The following is a 27,687-nucleotide window of genomic DNA, read 5'->3' as shown; positions in this document are numbered from 1 at the left end:
CAGGGCGAGGCAGCGACCCGACGCCCCTCCCACGGCGGGTGCAGCTCCCGCCTCGCCTCGGCCTCCCCGCCCCGCGGCTGCTCGCGGCGCTCGGCGGCCCCGGGGTTCGTGCATTTCGGGCGCGCAGGTGCGCGGGAGCTCGGCGACAGGAAGCCGGGTGGAGCCCCGCGGTCCCCGCGCCCGCACAGCTGGGCGTCGGCGGTCAGCACCCGAGTGGATCCCGCCCTGTCCACGCGGTCTCCAGACATGGACGCCGCGCCGCTCCGGTCGCCGCTGTCGATGCTGCTGCTGCCGCTGCTGCTACTGCCAGGTACGCGCGGGGAGCGGTCGGGTCCGGAGGCCGGGCGGGCGGCGGGCGGCGGCCGAGGGGTCGCCTGTGCGAGGCTGCAGCCCTGGCCTCGGCTTTCCACCAGGCTTCGGCCACCAGCCCCATAGAAGTCTGGGCGCCCACCCGCCCTGGATCTCAGCGTGGTCCCACGGTTCAGACAGTGCGCGCGCATCCCAGTCCCTACCTCGCTGAGCCCCTTGGGCGCTCCTTTGTTCCCAAGCCTCTCAGTTAGCGGAGGCTCGGTGGGGAGCTCAGAGCGGGCCCTCTGGGTCTGCGCGGGAGTTAGAGGTTCGAGTCCCGGTCCCGAACGTCGCCCTGCTGCAGGGACCCGCAGCCCCGCTTCCAGTATCTGCCTTCTGGCCACTGTTTGGTTTTGTGAACTGTGTGGGAAGCCCTGTGGTTAAAGAAGGCTGAAGACTTGTCCAAAGCCACCTGGAGTACCGAGTGGTTTGGAGCTGGGGTTGGACCAAGCCTCTGGTCCTGGTCCTCTGGTCTCAGCACAATGACCGCGTTGCCTAGAGACCTTCGACGTGATTGCTCCTCCCAGGCCATCGCAGAGACGTTAGAGGAGTCTGTTAGGAGGAAGCCCTTCCAGGGACCCGAGATGGCTGGTGGATGAGGCAGAACCGCAGCTACGATGTCCCCTGAAGGCGGGCAGAGCCTGCCGTTCACTGGGGGTTGAGGGGTGGCTTGCATCATTACAGTCTGCACTCCGGCGAGGGGCCCGCCGAAATCGGCCTGAAGAAGTTGGGTTACCACTTCCCCCAAAAGACTGTCCCTCGACTGACCCCAGTACTGTAAGTAGGAAGCAGCCAACACTTAAGCCAAGATGTCTCGCTTAGCTGGGGTAGGCTTGTGAACAAAGAGGGTGCCCAGGGGCCTCCGAGGTAAGGAGTTGGGGTCAAGGCAGCACTGGCAGGAACCCGTGGGCACCTTGGCTCCTAAGACATCCATATCCAAAGCCCTGCAGACTGCGGGAGGATGGAGGAAGGGGCTGCAGTCTCCCACATAGTGGGAAACAGGTCTCCTAACCTGAGGGAACCCTGGATGTCCCCGCCCCCGCCCCGGGATTGGGTGAGTCATCTTTCCACCTGGGAAGCAGGGGTACCTTCCTTGGAGTAACAATAAAAGTCTGAGCCTCTAGTAGTTCTTTTAATATTATTATTATTATTATTATTATTATTATTATTATTATTATTATTATTATTAAAAGCAAAGTTGGGTGGCTTATGTAAAGAAAGGTTAGAGTTTTATTAAGAAAAAGGTATCTGGTTCAGCTGGTAAAGATACTCACCACCCAGCCTGACAACCTGAGTTTTATTCCCAGGACCCTCACGGTGGAAGGAGAGAAATGAGTTTTGAAGGCTAAGTTTTGAACTCCACACACATGCCACGGTCTGCACCCCTCCCCCATAATGTAATAAAAAAATTTAAAGAAGAAAAAAAGGTAGTCTTTGCTTAAATTGAAGAGAGAGAAGGAGAGAGGGAGAGAGGAAGCTAAGAACATGGTAATAACACACCCAGAAGTATGGATGTCTGAAGAGCGTCCCATCAAGCTAACAGTTCCTGAGAGACTGCCACAGGCCACCGAGCAAAGCACTTCACTCTCATTTTTGAGGTGCATTGATGCATACTCTATTGGGATTAATCCACGGAGTCTATTTAATGATCAAAGGAATTTATTGGGGAGTAAACTCACAACCACAGCAGGTTTATCGTAGGGTCCAGGAAAGCTGAGCTATGTCCCATGCTGAATGGCTTGGTCTAAGACCTCAGCATCCAAAACCATGAGGTAGCCAAGAGGAGGAGGTGTAGTTGCATCCCAGGTCTTAAGGGTCCCTGGTGGCCATACCCCAGGGGCATGTACCTCAAGGTCATAGGCAGCTGTAACAGCTACAGCTGCCTCACTAGGGGTGATGCTTCAGGGCATGGCTCAGATAGCTACCCGCTACAATATTCTTTATGTTGATAGATTAAAAACAAACAAACAAACAACAAACAAACAAAGGTTCAGAGAGTTTAAGCTACTAGCCAAAGCTTGCACGGCTTCCCACGCTTTGCTGGGATATATCCCAGATGTACCCAGCTTCAGAACTCAGGCTTCTAAACCACCGAATGTGAGTGACCTGGTAGAATTCTTGTCCTTCCTGAGCCCCCGGTTTCCAGCTTCTAACAAAGGGAGCGTTATTAGCCTGGAAACCTGGGTTTGCAGAGTACGCTGGCAGATGGACATCTGGAGACCGGATGTCCTCGCGGAGAGAGGTAAGCGACCATTTCCCCAGGAACTGACAGGAATGCCTCCCTCAGCGGCCAGTGCCTCAGAAGCTGAGCACCGCCTGTTCCAGTACCTGTTCGAAGATTACAACGAGATCATCCGGCCTGTGGCCAACGTGTCCCACCCAGTCACCATCCAGTTCGAGGTGTCCATGTCTCAGCTGGTGAAGGTGGTAAGTGCTAGAGCCACCAGGTGTGGCCCCGGGGTTCTAGGGGAGCCTGTCTGGAGTCAGCCTTATTTTTGTCCTTCACCTGTCAACTTCGATCTCACTTTCTAGGATGAGGTAAACCAGATCATGGAGACCAACCTGTGGCTGAAGCAGGTACGTGCGCAGGCTCTGTGTGCTGCTGCCCCCTGGTGGTAATCTCTTTCTCTGCTGCTGGGAAACAAAAGGGGCTGCAGACTGGACGCTACTCCTGAGGACCCCCAGTCAGGGTACCTCTGTGCTCTTCAGGACTGACTCCTCGTGTTACAGATAGGCAAGCTACAGCCTAGAGAGAGAATTCTCTCCATATCCCCACTATGAAATTGGACAGGCTGGATGTGGTGGCTCACATCGTTGATCCCAGCACTCAGAAGGCAGAGGCATGGGGATTTCTGTGAGTTCAAAGCCAGCCTGGTCTACATAGAAAGTTCCAGGATAGCCAGGACTATGTCGAGGGGCCCCTGTCTCAAAAGAACAAACAAAAAAAACCAACCAAACAAAGCCAGCTTGGTCTACAAAGTGAGTTCCAGGCCAGTCAGGACCACACAGCGAGGCCCTGACTCAAACCCCTGCCCCACACTGGAACCCCAACCTCTAATTCTGGTGGCACTTGCGATCTCATCCTCCCTTTCTCTTGCAAAGCCAGAAGTGGGTTCTGTTGCATTGTGGGTAGGATGGGAGTAGAGACACTGGTGTTCTTCGGATGAGGCAATGAGATTGATTCCCACAAGTCCTCCACAGGGAGGCTCTGATCAGATCTGTAGGGGGACATCATGGCCCTCCAGCCTAATGGTGACCCATCTTCCGGCTCAGCCAGCCTCAAACTCAGCTCCTACGGCCTTTGTTTCAAGAGGCTGGCAAGCCAAGCCAAGTGCTCCCTCTCTGTGCTCCCACATGCTCCCTCTGTGGCCATGGTCCCACCCTGCTTCCTTCTGGAGCTCCGCACCCAGCACTTTTAGGGTCCTGTGGGATCATGGCTCCATTCCAAAAGAAAATTTTTAGTTAGAAAACAGTATTTTATTTTTTGAGATGGGGGGCAGGTGTCTCATGTATCTCAGGCCAGCCTGAAGCTCACTGTGCGGTTGGGGATGACCTTGAACTTGTGATCCTTCTACCTTTATCTCCCTAGTGATTGGATTACAGGTGTATGCCCCCATGCCTGGTTTATGTGGTGGCTAGGACTGAGCCCAGGGAATTGTGTTTACTAAGTAAGCATTCTACCAAATGAGCTCCATCTCTAGCCCCACATATTTGGTGCATATGTGCCTATGTAAAGGCACATGTGTGGGGGTGTGCATGCATGTGTGTGCATGAATTTGGAGGCCAGAGGTTGATAAAGGATGTCTTCCCTGATCAGTCATCATATCATTTATTGAAGCAAGGTGTCTGGCTCAATGATTCTGCTGATCTAGGGAGCCAGGTTACCACGGGGATTCCTTCTCTGCCTCCCTGGGATTATGAAATGGGAAGATTGTGTAGGTGCTGGGGATCCAAACTCCAGTCCTCACACTTACACAACTAATACTTTATTCATGGAGCAACCCCCTCTTTTCCCATTTGTAGCCCAGGATGGCCTTGAACTCCCTATATAGCTTAAACTGGCCTTGAACTCACAACCCTCTTGCCTCAGCCTCCAGCCCCTACCCCTGGCCTGGAGAGTGAGCTCAAGGTATGTAAAGAATAAGAGTTTAATGTAGAAGTCCAGAAGGCTGAGCCCTGGCTAATGTGATCAGAGAATGCACTGATTAGCAGCTCCTGGTTGGTTGACAAAGGTTGCGATCCCTAGTCCAGAGGGCTACCTTCCCAGGACAGGGGCAACCTGCAGACTTAGCCCATGCTGCCTGCCCTGCTGCCCCCAAGTTGCTCCCTGGGGCCCACATAGTTTGCATCAGGGAAATGGCTCAGTGACCCAAAGCGGGTGGCGGGCCTGTCCCCATAATGACCATGATGCAGTGTGAGGAGAAAGAGAGCCTGGCTGGCCCTTCCACTGTCTCCTACCTCCTCCCACCAGATCTGGAATGACTACAAGCTGAAATGGAAACCCTCTGACTACCAAGGGGTGGAGTTCATGCGTGTCCCCGCAGAGAAGATCTGGAAACCAGACATCGTGCTTTATAACAAGTAAGGAGCTGGCTGTTCCACACTCTTTGGTCTGGCGGACTGTGCTCTGGGTCCTCCCGCCGCTCACGGGCCTTCTCTGGCCCTTTCCAAGAGGCATCTGTTTGCCTGCTCACTCTGCAGGCTCTGGATATCAGTTACGTACTGGATACCGTAGTTTGTCAGTGAGTCACAGAGTGGCGGGATGCTGAGTGACTCCTAAGAGAGTGACGTGTGGCTGGAGGAGGGGAAAGGTCACCAGGGAAAGCTGCTGGGAGGAAATGTCATTGACGTGGGCCTTGAAGGTCACATGGGATCTGGAACAGGGGAACTGCATCAGGGAAGGTCCAGGGGGGCAGGAGGGTATGTCATGGATAGCGGAAGTGGCCTCATTAGCTGCACTGTGGGGTAGAAGGCTGGAGGGTCAGGGAGGGGCCCCAGTGTATGGTGGTGGGATCTGGGATGGCAGGGGAGGGTCTTGCATGTGGCACCAGTTGCCAGCTCTGTGGCAGGGATGGGATGATGGCTGTAATGACCTCTTTGAGGGAGAATACTCGTGGGAGAAGAGCAGGGCTGGGCCAGACTCAGAGACTGTCCCAGGTTCCTAAGTTAGAGACCAGCATAGCCAGAGGAGCCGTTATACACATAGCTGCCCGGGGTTCGACTATTTTCTCTCTTGCTCTGCAGTGTCTTTCCTAATGTTAGTATGTATAATTGTCTTCTTCATACGTGCCTTGCTCTTTAGCACGGCCACCCAGAGGATTTTTACCTGTCTTAATTCATCCCATTTCCTGCCATGGGCAACTTTTTCTGCGTGGTTCTGAAAGACAGTTTTGTGGGGTGTGTGTGTTGAGAGTTCTGAGATCCCTACAAAACTGCCCAGCCTTCACTCATTTCTCTGCAACCCTGTGTATGTTCTCACTGTAAAGTTTTACTGGTTTTTTTTTTTTAACGTTTATTTGTTTGTGTGGGAGTAGAGGGAGGTAAAGAGGGAGTGAGGGAAGGGGAGAGGAAGAGAGAGAGAGAGAGAGCATATGTGGAGGTCAGAAGAAATTGCAAGAGCCAGTCCCTGGTTCCACCATGTAGGTTCAGGGATCTGAGAATAGAACTCAGGTCACCAGACTTGGTGACATCTTTACCAGCTGAGCCACATTACCAGCCCTCTGTCATGCTTTTAAATTCTCAAATACCAATTGAAACCTTGCTGAGAAGTCAATATCGCATCAGGTCTTTGTTATTTTTTGAGACAGGGTCTCACTGTGTAGCCCTGGCTGGCTTCAAACTCATGATTCTCCAGCCTTGCTATCCCAAGTGCTGGGATTCTAGGATATGTATCACCATATCTTCTGTGTGTGATCCTTTTCTTTGATGGGCAGCTATTTTTTTTCTGTGTTTCTGACCCTAGGGGTAACTCTTTTTTTTTTGTTTTTTGTTTGTTTTTTTTTTTTTGGTTTTTCGAGACAGGGTTTCTCTGTGTAGCTTTGCGTCTTTCCTGGAACTCACTTGGTAGCCCAGGCTGGCCTCGAACTCACAGAGATCCGCCTGGCTCTGCCTCCCGAGTGCTGGGATTAAAGGCGTGCGCCACCACCGCCCGGCGTTAGGGCTAACTCTTAAGGCCCGGGGACCCCATTTTCTCCTCCCTAGGTTACCTCCATTCAGCAGCTACCCCAGCTGGCCCTGGTCTCAAATGCGGATGTTCATGGGCACTGAAACCATCACTGAATGTGTGGACAGTGGCTTGTTCTGCAGTCTCAGGTGCCCTATTTTTCTGAAGGAATCTATAGCTTTCACAAGTTTCTGATGTTGTGATTTTTCCCGACCCTTGCCCCGTTTCCACACGTAATCTTCTCTTGTATGTAAGGACCTTTGCTGATCCGTTCCACTCACATCTTCACTGTCAACCTTATCGTCACTCTGGGTTTGATTGAGCAATCCTGGGTAAGCTCTGGGTTTGATTGAGAGAGCCTGCCTCAGTGAATAAGGCTCAAAGAACAATCAGAGATAATTCCTGACATTGCTTTCTGGCCAACTTGCTCTGGAGAGCTCCTGTCTCTGCCCTCCAAGGCTGCCACACCTACCTGGCACTTACATGGGTTCTGGGGAATCCAAACTCTGGTCCTCATGATTGTGTGGCAAGTCCTTCAACCACTGGGCCGTCTTCCCAGCCACCATCCCCACAAATTTCTACTGGAAACCCGTAGGGAAAGCCAGCCCGCTGAAACAGACATGGGCAGGGGCTCAGGCACTGGCTTGTCACATGCAACAGCTGTCCTGCTCGGTGGAAACAGTGTGGGTGGGAAGGACAGACCAGCAGTGGTGCTGCACCATAGCACTCCTGGCCTTCCAACAGCAATACCAGGTCATCCCTCAGTGTTTAGAACTTTGACTCTTTCAGATTTTCACAGGGCAACCAACAGGGGCATGGAAACCGTGAATGCCCCCCGCTACTGCAAGCTCAGAGACCCAGGTGTAGTAGAAAGTTATTGTAAGGTGTGTTACTTTTGTTTATGTTGCATTTGTTTAACTCTGTGAAGCTGTGTTACTGTGCCTGTCTAAAACACCTGATGGTCTAATACAGAGCTGGACGGCCAATAGTGAGGCAGGAGAAAGGACAGGTGGGGCTGGCAGGCAGAGAGAATAAATAGAAGGAGAAAACTGGGAGAAAGGAGGAGCTAGCAGCCAGAGGAAGAGCCAGAGAAGGGGAAGACATCAGGAATCAGCTACCCAGCTACACAACCAGCAAGCCACAGAGTAAGAGTAAGATTTATGGAAGTAAGAGAATGGGAAAAGCCCAGAGCAAAAGATAGACAGGATAATTTAAAGTTAAGAAAAGCTGGCTAGCAACTAAGCCAAGTTAAGGCCAGGCAGTCATAATTAAGAATAAGCCTCTTTGTGTGATTTATTTGGGAGCTGGGTGGCGGCCCCACCCAAAAAAGAGTATAATGCTGACAACACCCAAGGGGCTGGCTCCAGATGTCGAGAGTCTTCAATGAGCCAGGCATGGTGGTGCACATCTGTAATCCCAGCAGTCAGGGGGCTAAGGGAGAAGGCTAAGGGTTTGAGTCTCGAGTGTGCTACAGTAAGTAGCATGTCCTTATCTACAAAGGAAGACATCCTTCAGTGAGAACCAAGTGGCCTTGCTGTCAGATGGCTTCCGCTGGCCACAGAGATGGAATGCTGAATGCAAGTCCTACAGGGAACTGAGAGTGTCATCGGTGCTGCTAAAACCTGAGTTTATGAACACTAGCAGGATGCGTCTCAGGAAACGGAGTTATCTGTACAGAAAGAAAGCTGGGTGCACACGGCTAAGAGAGCAGAAACATGGGAGTGACGGAGACAGGGAAGTGAAGAGGCGAGTTTGCTGAGTTCCCTCTGAAAGCACGTTCAGTGAAATCAGAAAACACGGTTTTTTATTGGGGAACAGTGTTAGGAGGGGGGCTGTCGGTAGTAGAACTGGAGGGGGCGGAGGTAGAACTGGAGGGGGCAGAGGTAGAACTGGAGGGGGCAGAGGTAGAACTGGAGGGGCAGAGGTAGAACTGGAGGGGGCAGAGGTAGAACTGGAGGGGGCAGAGGTAGAACTGAACTGGAGGGGGCAGAGGTAGAACTGAACTGGAGGGGGCAGAGGTAGAACTGAACTGGAGGGGGCAGAGGTAGAACTGAACTGGAGGGGGCAGAGGTAGAACTGGAGGGGGGCGGAGGTAGAACTGGAGGAGGGGGTAGTGGTAGACTGGGACCTGAGGGGAGGGGATGAGCTTCCTTGCAAGGGTGTGTTTCACAGCATCTGCATGTGGCTGACCCATGAAGCCATGTCTGGTCTGCTGTGGGCTTTCACAGATGTATCAGGCACCCAGTGGAGACTGAATAAAGGGATGCTAACAAGGTCCTGCCTGCTAACTTCCCCAAAGGCTGCTGAAACACCCACCTCCAGGACAACGTTCATCTCATTATCGTAAATTCAGAGCAGCAGTGGGGCCCATTTTTGGCACTTAGGAGTCTCCATAAACATCAACCTGGGAATTGTACACTGTGGAATGTACTGGATATATGACCAGCATGGCAGTGTGTGATGAGGAGGTTCCAGAGGTGGTGAGAATGTACTGGGAGAAGCTGGAAACCACGTGTTAGGAGAGGTGGGAGGGTGGATAACCAGTGTGGCAGATCATGAGCTGGGGAGGCCTAGGCCTCAGTGTCTCCACTGGAGAATGGAGCAGTTGGCCCAGCGACCTCTTAGGGTCCTTTGACCTCTCATATCCCACTGTTTTACAAATCATCACTTGTTACTGTCCTGGTGGCCACGTGGGAAGCCTGGCTGGGTGGCCATATGGTGGTGATCATGAGTTGTGTGCCCCACGGTGTCTTCACAGTGCTGATGGGGATTTCCAGGTGGATGACAAGACCAAAGCTCTACTCAAGTACACAGGAGAAGTGACTTGGATCCCTCCGGCCATCTTTAAGAGCTCATGCAAAATTGATGTGACCTACTTCCCATTCGACTACCAAAATTGCACCATGAAGTTTGGCTCCTGGTCCTATGACAAGGCAAAGATTGACCTGGTCCTCATTGGCTCCTCCATGAACCTCAAGGACTACTGGGAAAGTGGCGAGTGGGCCATCATCAAAGCCCCGGGCTACAAACATGAGATCAAATACAACTGCTGTGAGGAGATCTACCAAGACATCACGTACTCGCTGTACATCCGCCGGCTGCCGCTGTTCTACACCATCAACCTCATCATCCCCTGCCTGCTCATCTCCTTCCTCACCGTGCTCGTCTTCTACCTGCCCTCTGACTGTGGAGAGAAGGTGACGCTCTGCATCTCCGTGCTCCTCTCTCTGACCGTCTTTCTCCTAGTGATCACCGAGACCATCCCTTCCACCTCGCTGGTCATCCCCCTGATCGGGGAGTACCTCCTCTTCACCATGATCTTCGTCACCTTGTCCATCGTCATCACAGTCTTCGTGCTCAATGTGCACTACAGAACTCCAACCACACACACGATGCCCACGTGGGTCAAGGCTGTATTCCTGAACCTGCTCCCCAGGGTCATGTTTATGACGAGGCCGACCAGCAGCGAGGGAGATGCTCAGAAGCCAAAGACCTTCTACAGTGCTGAACTCTCAAACCTGAACTGCTTCCGCCGTGCGGACTCCAAAAGCTGCAAGGAAGGCTACCCGTGCCAAGACGGGACATGTGGCTACTGCCACCACCGCAGGGTAAAAATCTCGAATTTCAGTGCTAATCTCACGAGAAGCTCAAGTTCCGAGTCTGTCGATGCCGTGTTGTCCCTCTCCGCTCTGTCCCCGGAAATCAAAGAAGCCATCCAAAGTGTGAAGTATATTGCTGAAAATATGAAAGCACAGAATGTAGCCAAAGAGGTAAATATGTGGCTTTTATTATGGCTTTTTTGTGCGGTGATGCATAGGACAGAGTTAGGAAATTCGACTCTTGGGGGCTGGAGAGATGGCCTAGCAGGTAAGAGCACTTGCAGCTCTTGGGGAGGATACAAACTTGGTTCCTAGCTCCCATATCAGATGGCTCACAATGCCCATAACTCTAACTCCAGGGAATCCAACACCCTCCTTTGGCCTCCTCCAATAACCACACACACACACACACACACATGTGCATGGTCACACACACACACACACAGAATCATTTAAAATTTAATTTATTCTTCTCAGATATGAGAAATTTTTTCAAAAAGAAATTAGCCTCTTGAGTCAACAGCTTGTTCAGGCCAGTTAGATGTCCTTGGATATCTTAGTTACCTCACTTGTAGTCCAGGCCATCCTTGAACTCACAATCGTACTGTCTCAGCTCCTCCCTGGAATCCTGGGATTCCAGGCCTTGTCGTCATTGAATCCAGTCTCAGATTTATACAGGGAGAAGGGCACTTCTTAAGTCAACAGTAATATTAAAAGTATCATTCATTAAGGAGTCGCAGAAGCAACCCCTGAGGTTGCACTATTTTTATCCCCATTTTTCAGATGAGGACATTGAAACCGAGGGAGATGAAATTTACTCATTTTTTTAAGATTATTATTTTTTTAATGTACAATGGTGTTTTGCTTGCATGTATGTCTGTGTGAGGGTGTTAGATCTCCTGGAACTGTAGTTACAGACAGTTGTGAGCTGCCATGTGGGTGCCGGGAATTAAACCTGGGTCCTCTGGAAGAGCGGCCAGTGCTCTTAATTGCTGAGTTATCTCTCCAGCCCCTTACCCAGATTCTTATACCTATAGAAAGGAGCAGAGCTGGACAAAAAAACCAAAGTTTATCTCCACCCATTTTCTCCCCGCTGCCTCGCAGAGCCTTGGGAGTGGCGTTGTGGTGGGTGATGCACAGGCTGTGGACTTGAAGTGCTTACAGACAAGTCTTGGGTATTCCAATACAGTACCATGTCAAACAGGGCATTATGATTCTAACTTTGCCATGACTGTGACTTTCATGGTGTCACTGAAAGGACACATTTACTCAAGCTCATAATGGTGAAATAAGAACCACATCTCCCAGCCCCATTTCAGTGTGTTTAATTGAATTATAAAATTACACGCTGCTTCTTCATGATGTGATTATTGCTTCAAGATCAGTTGACTCATGGGTGCTCTCTCAACTCAATTGTGGTTTCTTTGCTTTCTGAATTGTCTGCGAGTTTAATTACCATAGATTCTCCTTCCTGTTTCAAGCCTAAATTGAAGCTCATTATCTATAATTATGCTTGCTCTTTCCTCCCATCCTTTACGCTATTGCCAGCCATTATGTCTGTGGTTTAGCCTGCTTGGCCTTACAGATGAAGATGACATTTGGTCAGGTGGGCACTTTGAAGGGGCGTGGTGAGAGAGAAAAATGTCAGGCTCACTTTATTTCACTTTGGGACAGACATTAAACAGAAAATAGTATCCCAAACTAGAAATGAACTAGTACTTTGAAACAATGTCAAATCATGTTGGATCGTAGTCTCCATTCTAACAAAGGCTCCGGACCCTCCTGTAGAGGCATGCAAGCTTTAATATTGGAATTCAATTTCGGAAAAAAAAATAGGAGATACACACACACACACACACACACACACACACACACACACACACACACACTTCTGAGTGGTGGTATATACCCATAATCACAGCCCTCAGGAGGCCGTGAAGGATGATCAATAATTTGAGGCCAACCTAAACTGTTTAGACATGAAGACCAGACCTTGCCTCAAAAAGGAAAAAAAAAAATTCCATTTGAACTAACGTGGCCCCTATTTTACACCTGTTTCCCCACGACATGAAATCTGAGGTTGGTCACTATCTCAGTACTGCTGTGGCCATCTGCCTGATAAGAAGCAACTTGAGGGTGTTTATTTGGGCTTACCGCTCCAGGGAAAATGGTCCATCGTGTGGAGAAGGCATGGCGCCAGGAGCGTGAGGCAGCTGGTCACCCTGCATCCACAGTCAGAAAGCAGAGAGATGAACGCCACAGGTCAATTTGATTCTGTCTAGGGCCCTAGCACGTGGAGTGATGCCGCCCACAGTTGAGCTGGGCCTTTCCACCTTCATCAATCTAGATCGTCCCTCATACTCACCTCCAGAGGCTAGCCTGATCTCGATAACCCTTCATGAGCATGCTCAGCGGCTTGTCTCCTAGGGGATTCTGTATCCTGTTGACAATCATTTTTAGCCATCACCATAGATTTCCTCGGATCACATCAGTAAGAAAAGATTCCCTGTCTATGAAATAAAATGGCTTCTCTACCATAACATGACTTAATACTGAAAATTGACCTTTCCTTCACGTTGTTTTCTTTCATCGCTTTTTGTTTTTCAGATTCAAGATGATTGGAAGTATGTTGCCATGGTGATTGACCGAATCTTCCTCTGGGTTTTCATCCTGGTGTGCATTTTAGGGACGGCAGGATTATTTCTACAGCCCTTGATGGCCAGAGATGACACATAAATTGTGAACTCTGTTCAGCGAGGCTCTCCCTTACTGATGTGGGGGCACCTTCTCGATAGCACCATGGTATCCAGTCACCAGCTTTAAGTTTGCTATTTCAAGGGTTAGTTATTTTCAACTCATCTTGATTTTTGGCCAAAAAAAATGTAGAAGAAAAATGTCTAGTTATTTACTATGGAGAAATGAACATTTAACTAGCCTTGCTGATAGAACATGTCAAAAGGCTCCTTTTCTTGTGGTTGAAACTTAACTAGATAGAAAAACTTCCCATTCACAAATACTAAATCCATTAGGTCAGTATCTATAGATTTCCTCATTTCTTTAGCCCATAATCTCCTGGAATTGTAGACTATTTCAGCAGTGCCCCACCAATTCTTGTTTCTTACTGTCTTTCCAAAGTCCAAGGGCTGGTCGTCCATTTCAGTGTTTGAGTTGCTGCTAAATCGCACATGATCAGACCCTGCTTAATTACACCCGCTCTCACACTCACTGTTAATAATAAACTACCCTAGTCTGTTTACGTCGCTAATTTAGGAAAACATCCTGTAGAGCCCTGCATGGTTTTAATCCCAGCACTCAGGAGGCAGAGGCAGAGACCGGTGGGATCTCTGAGAATTTGAGGCCAGCCTGGTCTAGATAGTGAGTTCCCCACCAGCCAGAACTGCATAGTGAAATGCTATCTCAAAACAACAAAAAGCCCACAAACAGGACAACTTGGGCACAAAGTTATTTCTCATAGTTTAGGAGCCTGAGAAGCCTAAGATCAAGGCACCAGTAAGACTGGCTGGGGAGGAGTCTTCCTCATAAAACAGACCTTCCAGTGTGTCTTCAGGTGGCTGGAAGGGCTAGTCTTTTTGGAGTCGTTTACAAGAGTACTAATTCCATTCATGAGGGCATGACCCCAGGACCTAAGAACCTCCCAAACAGTATTGTACATGTGAGCTGTAGGGAGCCATCCAGACCACAGGAGGGGCCGTCAGAGCAGGCACAAGGCTTTGGGCTCCAGAGTTCTGCTGGGGATGTGAAACACGTGGACTTCGGCAGCCCTGTGGCTTCTGCCCACTGGATGCCAACAGCAAGCCTCCCACCTCGGCTGTGGGGATGCCCGGAATGATGTCATCAGAATTGGTTCTGCTTAAGGAGTTGATTTGAACAAACCGAGTTTCCCAGGTTCCACTTCTGGACTGAACCACAACGGATAGAGATAATTCACAGAGACCATTTGAGTGTTCTCACTGGTGTTTTCTCTCTATGCAAAATAAAACCTGACAGTTGCAATTCACTGTGGCTCATATTTCAATAAGTCAAAAGGAAGAGGTCTATGAAATTTCTTGGCCTAAAATATCCTAACAGTAATGGCGATCTAAGAGATGAGCAATTTATACAAACTAAGATAGCTAACAAGCAATTTACATCGAACCAGATTTTATTACCATTCCCTCACTAAGAAACATAGCTGGGTGGTGGTGGTGGTGGTAGTGGTGGTGGTGGCGCACGCCTTGAATCCCAACACTCAGAAACATTTATTTGGACTCCTGGTTTCAGTGCAGACACTGGTCACTCGGCCCGTTGCTTTGGGGCTTGTGATGAGACTACATCATGGCAGGGAGCATATGATTCATCAACGGCATTCCCCTAAAGGCAGCCCGGAAGCAAAGAGAATGGGGAAGAAGCTGGCTCCATGCTTTCTGTGAAGGACACAGTCCCAAGGACGGGCTCCTCCCCTCCCTAAAGATTCCACCTCCTCCCTGTACCTCCAACAGGCTGGTAACCAAGCCTTCAGTACACCGGCCATTGGCACTTATTCAAAGTGTGGCATTCTGTCCCTGGCCCCAAAGGCTCATTTCCATTTCATAATGTTTCTGCAAGAGTTTCCAAAATTTTAACTGCTTCAAAATTATTCACCAGTCCGTGTCAAAAGTTTTCTTTGAGACTCGTGGCAGATCCAGCTGAGAAGCTGCAAAAAGTAAAAAGATTACTTATGTTCAGGATACAACAACACAAGGTAAACATTCCTGATCCAAAAGGAGGCATCGATGTGTATGGTGATATTTGTGCTGAAATGTGATTTTATCTGCATGTTAATAAAGTTGCCTGGAGATCAAAGCTAAGAGCAAGCCATAAAGCAGAAGTCTGGTAGTGGTGGTGCACGCCCTTAATCCGATCACATGGCAGGCAGAATCTGTGTGTTCAAGGACACAGCCAGCATGGTGACACACGCCTTTAATCTCAGTACCAACCATAGAGACCTGGAGGTCTGTATAGACAGGCAGTGTCAAGGAAGTCATGTGGTTGGGTTTAGAGCCAATGAGAAGGCAGAACACAAAGGCAATAAAAAGACAGACACACAGGAAGAAGGTCTCTCTCAGGGGAAGGACAGCAGCGAGTGGTAAGATAAGGTGGTCTTAGCTCTTGGCTACTGCTCGATCTCTGGGCTTTTAACTCTGCATTTGGCTCTGTGTTTCTTATTTAATAAGACCATTTAGAATTTCATCTACAGATGTGTAGAAAGGATCAGATCAAAGCAAGATTCAAAGGAAGCAGGGCAAACATTAAAGCCCACGTCTGCATATCTGATGCACACCAGGGCAGCGTGTGAAGGGCTCAGGCAGTCCTGTTCCTACAGATTCGCTGACTGCAGCCCACATGCCCACACTCTGGTGCTGGCTGTACCCACCTCATGAAGCGTCCCTTGGCAGTTCTGTCACCTCTGCTGGGGTCTCCATTCTGGGCTCAGCTTCCCTCTCATATTTCCAACACATTGCCAGCTTGAGAGCTGCTGATGGGAACACCTACTCCACTGCCACACAGTGCTTAGCATCCCAGGCTGACTTCTGAAATCTTTGTGGAAATCTCCAGGACTCCATAACTCTTGCATTTTGAATGTCTGTAAAGCCAGCATGATGTAGATGATGCCAAGGTCTGTCACCAGCACAAGCTGACCGGGACACACCTGAACTGTCACTGTAGTCACCGAGTGTCTGGATGTGAGGAAGGGGTTTCAGGACAACGTTTTCCAGATTGCCCTGCGGAAGGTGGCTGTCCTGGGTCTCTCTAAGGAAAATGTCTGAGTCCTTTGAGGTTGTGGTCTGAACAATTCTTGAATGTGCCTTCAAGGTATTCTATTACCTTGGTGCCAGGTTGTAGCTAGAGTTTTCCTGCCTGGCCCACAGTCAGGACAAATCTCTCTCACCTGCCAGTCCCACAGCCGCTCAAACCCAACCAAGTAAACACAGAGACTTATATTGGTTACAATCTGTATGGCCGTGGCAGGCTTCCTGCTAACTTTTCTGACAGCTTAAATTTATCCATTTCTATAAATCCATACCTTGCCACGTGGCTCGTGGCTTACCGGCATCTTCACATGCTGTTTGTCATCGTGGTGGCTGGCAGTGTCTCTCACTCAGCTTTCCACTTCCCAGCTTTATTCTCCTCCTTGTCCCGCCTATACTTCCTGCCTGGCCACTGGCCAATCAGTGTTTTATTTATATAGAACGATATCCACAGCACCAGGTACTTAGTTTTACTTTTTAAATCTATTTTTATTCATTCTTTGAGAATTCCATACACATTTTGATCATATTCACCCCTCCTCTAACTCTTCCCTTCCTGACCCATTCAACTTTGTGTCCTTTTAAAAAATAATAATACATACACATATCGAGACCAATTTGTGTTGCCCAAACTTCCTTGGATATGTGGCCTCCCACTGGAGTGTGGTCAACTTAACAGGGCTACACTCTTAGAGAAACAGGACTCTCCTCCCAGCAGCTAACAGCTGCCAACAGTAGCTCAGCTAGGAGTGGGAGGGACTTCATGCCCACCATTCCTCGTCATGAGACTTGATCCGCCTTGGGCTTGCACAGGTCTTGTGCATGCTAGCACAAATGCTGTGAGCACAAATGCTGTGAGCGCATGCGCGCAGCTGCCCTACTGCCTTCAGAACAAACTTCCTTCTTGTCATCTGCCACCTCTGGATCTTACACTTTGTCCACCCCTCTTCTGAAGTGATCCCTGAGCCCCAGGCCCACGTAGGCCTGAGCCGTCCACAGTCTCTTATTCTCTGCCCCATGACCAAATGTTAACCACCACCTACTACACATAGAAGCCTCTCTGGTGAGAGCTGAGAGATGCATTCATCTATGGGTATAACAGTAGGTCCTTAGGTGTCAGTTTAATATTGTGTCCATTCAGCAGAGTAGGAATAACAGGTTCTCCCCTAGAGCCTCTGACCTGTCAAACCATAGGTTCTTGGTCTGCTGGTAATGTCAGTCATGGGTTTTATCTTGTGGAGCAGGATTTAAACTCAATCAAAAGGAGTTGGATGCTCCCACGATGTTCGAATACTATTGTGCCTGAGGGCATGTCTTGCCAGGCACTCATTATTGTAGCTCATCAGGCTAAGGCTGGTAACCACTTTTCTCCTCTGGTAGCGTGCTTAGCACCTTCCAGCACTATGAAAGCTAGCAGCCAGTAGGGATGAAGTTCCAAGTCGGTACCAGCTTGACTATTCCATGTTCTATGACTCAAGATTGTGGTGCTTCAAAAACAGGGTCTTGCCCTCATGTTCTAGAGGGGGCCCAGAGCACTGGTAGTAGCCTGGGATGTCTGGCCTTGAGTCCTTACAGAAGCAACTGTTACTCCATATTTACACATCCTAGGCTTTCTCTAGCCTGTTTCTTCAGACTTTTCCAGATTATCCTTCTACAAATCAATTTCAAAGGCTTGGGAGCTACACCATCAATTGTCATTACAATAACTGCGCTGTTGTGTGGCTGTTCATCCAAATTGAAACATTCCCTCCTGGAGGGAAGAAAGAAGTTCACCCAATTCACGAAACCAACAAGAGACTTAGCAGACTCCCAGGGTTTGTTCCTGAGTTTATAAAAACAGCACACAACACAACTGCCTGGGAAGAGGAAACCTCCGGCGTCGTTACCTGCAAGTTGCCCAGGGATGCCCAGGGACGCAGCTTTTAGAAGTCTTTGCCCAGGCTAGGGTGGGCTTTCCACATGTAGCTTCCCAAGTCATCCATGCTCCTGTAAGAACCCCCGCCTCCACGTTCCTGTAAGTAGCCACAGTAACCCTTTGGTTCTCCAAGTTGGATTCTGGCAAAATTGCTCCTTTGTTCTATTCCTACCCTTTTTATTTAGGGTGACTAGAAGATGACTCCCCAGGAAGACACACAACAGATTCCACTTTGGGGCACGATATTCTACTAGCTCTCTGTTACTATGGGAAATAAAACTTGAAATAATCAACTTAATCAAGAGCAAGGTTTGTTGCGGCTCACGGTTTCAGGGGCCGTGAGTGGGTGGGTGGCCCACTGCTTTGAGGTTAGTGGCCAAACAGTAAATAATGCTGGGGAACACAGAGTAAGCAAAGCTGTCTACCTTGTGGTGGCTGGGAAGTGAAAGGAAGGGCTAGATTCTCAATATCCTCCTCAAGGGCATACCTCTAGGGACCCAACTTCCTCCCACAAGAGCCTATTCCTAAAGATTCCACTGCCTCCCAAAGGCACCACGACCAAGCTTTCAACAGATGAGCCTGTGGGGGGCATTTATTCAAACTACAGTACAGAATTTCACTCACCCTAACATTATTAGACAAAACAAAACGCAAACTTAACAGGGTTCACCCTGTCTTCCAGAGAATTCTTACTTGAATTTAAGAAGTTCATATACTATCAATAAATGAGGATTTTGCTAACTCACCAGCTAAGAGTTCTAAATCAAACACAAGGTTTTGGGTTACAGGTGAGTTGGAGTACTTGGGATGAAGTTTAACTGCTTTATCCATGATACAGTATAATGATATCATACTTGGTAGTAGGCTAAAACTAGATTATATCTAAAGCATCTAGCTCTAAGATTTTACAATTATAATTGCTGGGGTGAAAGATAACTGAAACATTATAAGATATGACAATGTGCTTACCCCAACTCAGAACAGCAATTTTTGTTTAGTTAGCTTTTGAGACAGGGACTCAATAATGTAACCCAGGCTGATCTAGAACTCACAGCAATTCCCCTGCCTCTGCCTCCTGAAAGTAGAGACCACAGGTGTGAGACACCATATCCAGCTCAGAATACACCTTTAATTTGGAGGATGGTTCTTCCACAGAATTATCAAAACAAAGACATGCTACCCCCATTTTGAGATGGGATCTATAACTGCAGTAGGTCATTCTGAGGTCAGAGATAAACAATGCACATAAACAGCTCTATTAGCCAGAGACTGTGGATGAGGGGATGGAAGTCATTACGAAGGATATGTCACTGTATGTCTGCAGGAGTCGCCTGTTGTATGTTTACAATGGAAGACACCTACAAAACTGGGTAACACAAAAGCCGTTCCACATAAGCACTAAAGAATAGGTGGACTTAGGGAGTTTCCAGTCACCATTTCTCACTTATTAAAAAAAGATGTTGGTAAAGGACCAGGCAGTGGTGGCGTACGCCTTTAATCCCAGCACTTAGGAAGCAGAGGCAGGCAGATCTCTGAGTTCAGGGCCAGCCTGGTCTAAAAAGTGAGTTCTAGGACAGTCAGAGCTGTTACACAGAGAGACCCTGTCTCGAAAAAACAAAAACAAAACAATAATACAATAAGCATTGTATTAAGTGTGGTGGTTTGATTAGGAATGGCCCCCATAGACTCATAGATTTAAATGTTTGATCACTAGGGAGAGGCACTATTAGGAGGTGTGGCCTTATTGGAGGAAGTGTGTCATTGGGGGTGGGCTTTGAGGTTTCAGAAGCTCAGCCAGGCCCAGTAGTTCATTCTTTCTGCTGTCTGCTGATCCAGATATATCACTCTGAGCTCCTTCTCCAGCACCACGTCTGCCTGCATGTCGCCATGCTTCCCACCATGATGATAATAGATTAAAGCTCTGAATGTGTAAGCCAGCCCCAATGAAATGTTTTCCTTTATAAAAAGTTGCTGTGTGGAGCTGGAGAGATGGCTCAGTGGTTAAGAGGACTGGCTGCCCTTCCAGAGGTCCTGAGTTCAATTCTCAGCAACCACATGGTGGCTCACAATCATCAATAGTGGGATCTGATGCCCTCTTCTGGCATAAAGTCATACATGCTGATAAAGCACTCAAATACGTAAAATAAAGGAATCTTTAAAAAAAAGTTGCTGTGGTCATGGTGTCTCTTCATAGCAACAGAATATTAGCTAAGACATTAAGTCATTATTAAACCAAGTAATTGACTTACTTCATATAGAAGCATGACTTATTACACATCTGTGAATACAGGACAAGAAGAATTTTAAAGTATATATGTTAGCTGGGCATGGTGGAACACACCCATAGTTCCAGCTACTCAGGAGGCTGAGAGAGAAGGTTCACTTGAGTCCAGGAGTTTGGGACCAGTCTGGGCAATTTAACAAGACCCATTCTGAAAATTCAAAACCACACAAATATATGCTTTTCCTAAATTTGGAAAGCGTTTTAAATGGTCTTCAAATATAACTGCGTTTTCCAGCACTCCAAAGGTGGACTTCATCACGGATTCCACGTTAGTGGCTTTCACCAGCGCAGCTGGACAAGGTTCTGTCACTACTTGAAGTTATGAGTTCAGTTCTAACGGACAATATTAAGCCAAGTTAGAACTTAATAATCTGTTACAGCCTATATCAAATTGTAAATAATTTCACATTTTCATAACTGTATACATTTCCTAAGAGATGCATGGTTGCTAACTAAATTCATAGTAATTTCTTGGTTTCACTTAATTGTATTTCCAATGTGAACCGGGACTATTATATTGGCCCATTTATAAATAACAGGAACAAAAAGCCCTAGAGTCCCGATGATCGAAACCAGAAGAAAAGTCCACAGAAACATCCGATCAAGAACTTGGGCTATGAATTTCCAATCTTCAACAACCTGTTGAAAAAACATTGAATACAAATATCAAAGGTACATACTAATTTTAAGACAAAAAAAAAGAGTTAGAATAATCATTTGCTGTCTTCAAAGTGTAAGTGTCCTGTGCCCAAGGTCTCTAAGATGGACTAGTACAATTTATTAAGTGCCATTCCAGTCTGAATCATTAGCTAACAAATATTCTTACCTCTTTTTTTTTTTTTTTTTTTTTTTTTTTTTGGTTTTCGAGACAGGGTTTCTCTGTGTAGCTTTGCACCTTTCCTGGATCTCGCTCTATAGACCAGGCTGGCCTCGAACTCACAGAGATCCACCTGCCTCTGCCTCTCAAGTGCTGGGATTAAAGGCGTGCGCCACCACCTCCCGGCTATATTCTTACCTTTTACTATTCCACTGATAGCTTACACCCCTATGATGATAATTTAATTATACTACCACCATATACTACAATCAACAAGCATTAGTTTGTTAGAAGTAAACTAGGTACAGTGGCACGAGCATGTAGTACCAGCCACTTGAAGGCTGAAGCAGGAGGAGCCCAAGTTCAAGGCCACCCTGAACAACAATAGCAAAAAGCTGACTCAAAGTTGTAACCTGGACATAGTGGTATTTGCCGTAATTCCAGCATTCAGGAGGCTGAAGTAAAAGGATTGAGGGTTCAAGGCTAGCCTGAGCTACACAGTGAAACCCTGTCGGGGAGTGGGGGGGTGGGACGACACGGATGGACCCCACTCAGCGTGGCAATGCATGCCTTTAATCCCAAAAGGTGAATTTCTGTGAGTTTGAAGCCAGCCTGGTCTACATAGCAAGTCAGTCCCAGGCTAGCCAGGGCTATATAGTGAGACCCTTTTTCTCAAAAAAAAAAAAAAAAGGAAGGAAGGAAGGAGAGAGAGGGAAGAGAATAAGAAGGGAAGGGAGAGGAAGGTGAGATGGGGAGGGAGGGAGGGAGGGAGGGAACAAAGGCTGTTAGGGCAAGGGAGGAGTTAGAGAGAGGAAGGGAGGGAGGGAGGGAGGGAGGGAGGGAGAGAGAGAGAGAGAGAGAGAGAGAGAGAGAGAGCGCCCTGAATTCAGACCCCAGTAAGAAACAGTAGTAAAAGACTGTTACTATATCAGATTAATTTCATCTACTACTCACATCTGATAGAAAATGCTCCATTTAAAAAGCTTTAGAGGCCGGGCGGTGGTGGCGCACGCCTTTAATCCCAGCACTCAGGAGGCAGAGGCAGGCAGGTCTCTGTGAGTTCGAGGCCAGCCTGGTCTCCAAAGCGAGTTGTAGAACAGGCTCCAAAAACTACACACAGAAACTCTGTCTCAAAAACAAACATAAACAAACAAACAAAACAAAACCAAAAAAAAGCTTTAGAAATTAGGATTTGGGAGCTGGAGAGACGGCTCAGCAGTTAGGAGCACTTATTGCTCTTGTAGGCCAGGGGTCAGTTCCCAGCACCCACACAATGGCTCACAGCCATCTAACTCCACTTCTAGGGGCTCTGAAGCCTTCTTCAGACTTCCTCAGGCACCAGGCATGCATGTGATGCACATACACGCAAAACACTCAGACACATAAAATGAAATAAATAAATCTGAAAAAAGATTAATAAAACATAAATTAGAATTTGCATAATCTTTTTTTTTGTTTTTTGTTTGTTTGGTTTTTTTTTTTTTTTTTGGTTTTTCGAGACAGGGTTTCTCTGTGTAGTTTTGCGCCTTTCCTGGAACTCACTTGGTAGCCCAGGCTGGCCTCGAACTCACAGAGATCCGCCTGGCTCTGCCTCCCGAGTGCTGGGATTAAAGGCGTGTGCCACCACCGCCCGGCTGAATTTACATAATCTTTTTTTTTTTTTTTTTTTTTTGGTTTTTCGAGACAGGATTTCTCTGTGTAGCTTTGCGCCTTTCCTGGAACTCACTTGGTAGTCCAAGCTGGCCTCGAACTCACAGAGATCCGCCTGGCTCTGCCTCCCGAGTGCTGGGATTAAAGGCGTGCGCCACCACCGCCCGGCGAATTTACATAATCTTAATGGGACTGCTAAATGTAAATTCAGCTATAAAATATTAAGAGTCATAACTTTAAAAATATATAATAGATATAAAGGAATGTTGTAGATTATTATTTTAAAATAATATATTATATTTGTTATATTTGTTTATGCTGTGGAACATTTGTTTAGTGATGCAAAGATGTGTTGCATCAGTTCAGCACTATAAATTGATAAAACACATGTCCAAATTTTGCATTTCAAATATCAATTAACCTTTACAAGCCAACGAAACTTATTTTTCTGTAAGGCTTTAAAGAAACTGTGTTTTAAGCACATTAGGTACTATTACTGCTTCGCATGAAAACCTTGAAGTATAAACGTAACACATGAGAACACCTAACTCCTTTTCTTTATTTTTATGGTTTTTTATTTCGTTTGCTTTTTATGAGACATAGTCTCCCTATGTAGTCCAGGCTGACCTTGAACTTACTAAGTGACTCAAGACAGACTTTCTCAATCCTCCTGCCTCAGCCCCTTGAATGGTAGGATTATAGATAGGCATCTTGCTCCTTTTAATTTTACTAATATTCTTTTTTAAATGAGCCACAAAAAGATGTTTTTCTAGAAAAGTACTTTGGCTGTACTTACAATGCCTACATCAGGCTCATCCTTCAAAAAGTAATTAAATTTTGATAAATTATAATGCCAAAATTCAGAAACTAAGTTTCTGAAGATAAATCTAAATCAGCAAATCATTCTGGAGCCAAAATCTATGACAATACTACTATCCCTTCAAATGTGTACTGCTAAATTTTCTTCAGAGTCATTCAAGACGCTCTGGGGAAATGGAAAGGTGAGGTTTGTGTAGACGCCCCGTTTTGCAGGGGTTTGCAGGGAAACAAATTCAGTACTCGCCACGGACCTCGCGGACGTCATTCTCCTTCATGACATGCCTGGTGATGTAGCGGATACAGTCGAGGGCAGCTTCCAAAGTGTTCCTAGATTTAGGTCCGCTACTGTTCTCAGTTTCTTCTCTCTGAGTGAAGTACCTGTCTACGTGACTTCTCATGCAAAGCAGTTTGGGAAGCTTGTGAAGGAATATCTTACGAACCCAAGGTGCCATAGCACTGTGTGTTGAGGAAGAGCGGTGGTGGATGTTGATGGCAAAGACAGTCACCATAATGGACAGTGTCACGAAAATCATGGTAAACACCAAGTACTCTCCAATCAGAGGTATGACTTTGGAAGACGAGGGTATGATCTCTTCAATAACCAGGAGGAAGACAGTCAGAGAGACAAGGACTGACGTGCACAGGCTGATCTTTTCCCCTTCATTTGAAGGGAGATAGAAGACAACCACAGTCAGAAATGAGAGCCCGATGCACGGTATGATAAGAAAGAGGGTATAAAAGAGTGGCAGCCGCTTAATCACAAAAGAGTACGTGACGTACGGGTACCAGCAGCAGCTGTCCGTTCTGTTTCCTTTGTTTCCCATTGCACTCATGATTTCCCATTCCCCATTGTCAAAGAAGTCCGTCCTGTCCACGTCTTGGTCCTCCAGGATTATATCAACCTGGGATCCATCATATGTCCAAGAGCCGAATTTCATGGAACAATTCTGGAGATCAAATGGGAAAAAGGTGACATCTATGGTACAGGAACTTTTGTAGTTTGCTGGTTGCGTCCAGGTGACGGTGCCATTGTATCTGACAATTGTTTTCGTACTGGCCCCTTCAAATCGCCCATCTGCACTAAAAGAAACACACCATAATTAAACAACCCGAAGTTAAACAACCCAAGCCCACATTTTATAAGCCCAATAGGAAAGGAACCGACGAGTAACAGCATGAAATATATTTGAAATTACTGCCTGCCCAAAGGCCTGCTCCACCCACGGGGCCTGCTTTCTGGACATCTTCCTGACATGTCTGATTCTGCTGGAACTGAACCTACTCTCCCCTTTGTATTGGGAGATGGGCAAATCCATTTTCTCAAAATGTTGAGATTTTGTAGTTGAAAAGACCTCACTTGACATATACATAGAATCAGGCTGTTTATATACGATGCATGCAAAGAGGCAGAGCCTAAATCTATATCCCCAGACTTCCTCCTCCACCAAAACAGTAGATGCTTTCTACCCTAAGAGGAAAAGAGTATTTGCACCAGGCAAGGTACACCTGGACCCTCCTGTGCTGGAGAGGTTCAGCTGCAGGTGGAAGCTCCAGCACCCGAATCCTCCACAGCATACCTGCTCTATATCTTCAGGTTCGTGTGGGTTTTTGCATGGTCCTGCATAATCTAATGTTTAGTATAAAAACGTTTTCAGTTACGGAGAGCAGCCGATGCTTAGGGAGCTGCCTCATGCTACCTCTCAAGCTTTCTCCGTCCTTCCATATTGAGGAACACGGAAGTAAAGGTTTCAAAAGATCATTTTTGCACAGCATTTGCTCTGTCTCCATGCCAAAGCCTTTGTGCAAACAGGACAGCGTGCTTTCAGTTACTGAGAGGAAGGTGATGTGCAGGGAGCTGCCTCCTGTTCCCTTAAACGTTTTCTTTACCCTTCCGTATAGGAACACGGAAGTAAAAGGTTTCAAAAGATCGTTTTTTGCATAGCATTTGCTCTAAAAGCCTTTGTGCGAATAAGAGAGGGAGCTTTAGCATACATGCAAACTCTGACATTTACTCTGACATGGCCCTAGGCGGGGAAAATGCAGCTGTTGCTGACAATTACCCTCCAAACACACCTAGACAGCCTGCCTGCCCATACCCGAGTTAAAAATCAACCCCAGACTCCTCACCGGGGGAAGATGGCAATACTGTGCTGTCATGACAGCGTATTTAGAAAATATTAGAAGACGGCACTGAACATAAACTGTAACCTCAACTAAAACACAAATCCCCCCAAACGTGGGAGTCTGACTGGAGTAAGGGAATAAATGGGGATGTCCTGGTGTCTTGGGGTGAAACCTTACTCTGCCACATGAGAGCTTTGCCATCATAGCAAAGTGTAACTATGTTAGGTCCATGTAAGATGGGCAGCACACCCAGCATATAAGACTGCTGTGAGCACACTGCCAAGCACATAAAGGTTTTCTGTAAATGTAAGTTAATCACAAGCATGATCTCTCTCCCCACTTCTTCTGTTTGCCAAGTCCTTTTTTTCTTATTTCAGAATCAGATACCACTTTTATTATTAAAACACACACACACACACACACACACACACACACACACACACACACACACACCAAAAAAAGACAATGGATCCGCAGCACTCATGAAACAAATAAGCACAAATTCAAGTCATTTGATTTCATAGCTAAACAATTTGCAGACGGGAGGGAAAAATTACTAGTGCCTAGTTGCAATGCAAGTTTTCTTTTGGAAACATAAAGTAATATTTAGAATATAACTTACTTATCAAACAAAACGATGTCTGGGATCCACAGAGAGTCTGAAGGAACACGTATAATTTTTATTCCACCATAGTCATCAGGATTCCATCTTAATTTTACATCTATCCATTCCTTTAAAATGAGAAATTCACCTCCATTTCAATCAATAAATAATAAAATAAGTTAAAACTATGCTTTTTTTTAATCATACCCAGAACCTTTAGACACGAATCATTTCTGCCCCTAATTCATTCAGAAAACCTTCTCAACTAATATCCTGCCCCTCTGTGCAGTAGCTCCAGCTGTGGCTCTGATGAGGCACAGGCGAGAGGAACCATACCGATGCATTCATGGTTCTCTACTTGGCAGGTTATAACCAGAGACAGAGAAAGAGTAAACAATGGAAAACACTCAATGGCAGCTGGAGATATACATATGATGGTCCAGAATTAAAAAGCCCTTCATGTAAAATGCACTCTGTACATTAAAATAACTCATTACAGAGGGATCACTAGGGAATTAGAGGGGCACTGGAAGAGGAAGGTGATAACGTAAGGAATGAGGGACATGGTCAATGCATGGTGTATGTATAGATGAAAATATCACAGTAACTCCCAATAATGTGTACAGTTAGCACGTTAATAATTATAATAATAACTAGCTGCATTCCTGTCCATTCCTGTTGCACTCAAATAAAAAGCCAAAATCTTGGAGCTAGACAGACAGCTCAGTGGTTAACAGCACTTGAAACTTTTGTAGACCAGGGTCCAGTTCCCAGCATCCACAGGGCAGCTTATAACACTCTGTAATGCCAGTTCCTGGTGATACAATGCCCTCTTCTGGCCTCCGTGGGCATTTCACGTACATGTGTACTTAACACGCATGCAGACTAAACACTCATACATAAAAATAAATAAATCTTTTTAAAAAGAACTAAACAATAAAAAGTAAAAGTCCAAATCCTTGCAGGGTCCGATAAGCTACTATTCTAGCGGCTTCTCGTTGCTCCCTTGACCCCATCTCCAACCCCTCCCCATGGCTCACACACCTTTAGCCACATTAGTTTCCTTACTAGACACAATCCAGCCTCTGCTGGTCCTCTATCCAGAGCACGCTTGGCCCCCAAGTGCCCCTAAGGCTTGCCCCATCCCCCCAGAGACTTTGTACGAGCTTTGTCTTTCCAGCCACACTTTTCTGAGGTTTGTTCGGGTGTTTTGTTTGGTTGGTTGTTCTTTTTGTTTACAAGTACAGTCCCCAACGCTCTCCCCATCCTCTCTCCTAATATGGTCCTCTCTCAGACTGTCAGTCTCTAAGGTGCTGTGAAACATGACCATTCATTCTTTCCCCTCTCGAACGCAGTGCCTGGAGACCGAGTTCTGTCTGTTCTATTCACTGCAGTTTCCCCTGGTGCTTGGCACGTATCAGACCCACAGAAAACACCCACTGAAGCCAGGCATAGTGGCAGACATCTGTGATTCCAGAGCTTGGGAGGATGAAGATAAAGACCGAGGAAGTTAAGGTCAGCCTGGCTACATACTATAGACAAATACATACATACACGTACAGTGAGTACAATAAT

General features: G+C 47.0%; 2 protein-coding genes across 2 annotated transcripts in view; one reads left to right on the top strand and one right to left on the bottom strand.

The window, feature by feature from the left end:
* The first annotated feature begins 47 nt into the window (after positions 1-47).
* On the top strand, positions 48-14,128 carry Chrna3 (cholinergic receptor nicotinic alpha 3 subunit). Its single transcript, XM_052760809.1, has 6 exons — positions 48-310; positions 2,636-2,775; positions 2,881-2,925; positions 4,820-4,929; positions 9,270-10,281; positions 12,718-14,128. Exons 1-6 carry the CDS (start codon positions 247-249, stop codon positions 12,844-12,846), a joined length of 1,500 nt encoding a protein of 499 aa, XP_052616769.1. The 5' UTR covers positions 48-246; the 3' UTR covers positions 12,847-14,128.
* A 4,795-nt stretch (positions 14,129-18,923) lies between these two features.
* The window catches only part of Chrna5 (cholinergic receptor nicotinic alpha 5 subunit), a 30,324-nt gene continuing 21,560 nt past the window's right edge, over positions 18,924-27,687 (bottom strand). Inside the window, exons 4-6 of the mRNA XM_052760793.1 lie at positions 26,131-26,240; positions 23,636-24,464; positions 18,924-20,737 (exon numbers count right to left, since the gene is read on the bottom strand). Of these exons, the coding sequence (XP_052616753.1) occupies positions 20,576-20,737; positions 23,636-24,464; positions 26,131-26,240 (1,101 nt within the window). The 3' untranslated portion in view covers positions 18,924-20,575. The remainder of the gene's footprint in view (positions 20,738-23,635; positions 24,465-26,130; positions 26,241-27,687) is intronic.

Source organism: Peromyscus californicus, unplaced genomic scaffold (genome assembly GCF_007827085.1).
Source record: "Peromyscus californicus insignis strain IS unplaced genomic scaffold, ASM782708v3 Scaffold_11__1_contigs__length_118956290, whole genome shotgun sequence".
Classification (NCBI taxonomy): domain Eukaryota; kingdom Metazoa; phylum Chordata; class Mammalia; order Rodentia; family Cricetidae; genus Peromyscus; species Peromyscus californicus.
Note: the sequence above shows the minus strand (reverse complement) of the source record. Positions and strands in the feature narration are given on the sequence as shown.

Excerpts from the sequence above, each read along its gene's own strand:
- Chrna3 (XM_052760809.1), top strand. The coding sequence starts at position 247 with ATGGACGCCGCGCCGCTCCGGTCGCCGCTGTCGATGCTGCTGCTGCCG. Across the intron at positions 4,930-9,269 it reads GACATCGTGCTTTATAACAA|TGCTGATGGGGATTTCCAGG; the intron begins GTAAGGAGCTGG and ends GTGTCTTCACAG. Across the intron at positions 10,282-12,717 it reads CACAGAATGTAGCCAAAGAG|ATTCAAGATGATTGGAAGTA; the intron begins GTAAATATGTGG and ends TTTGTTTTTCAG.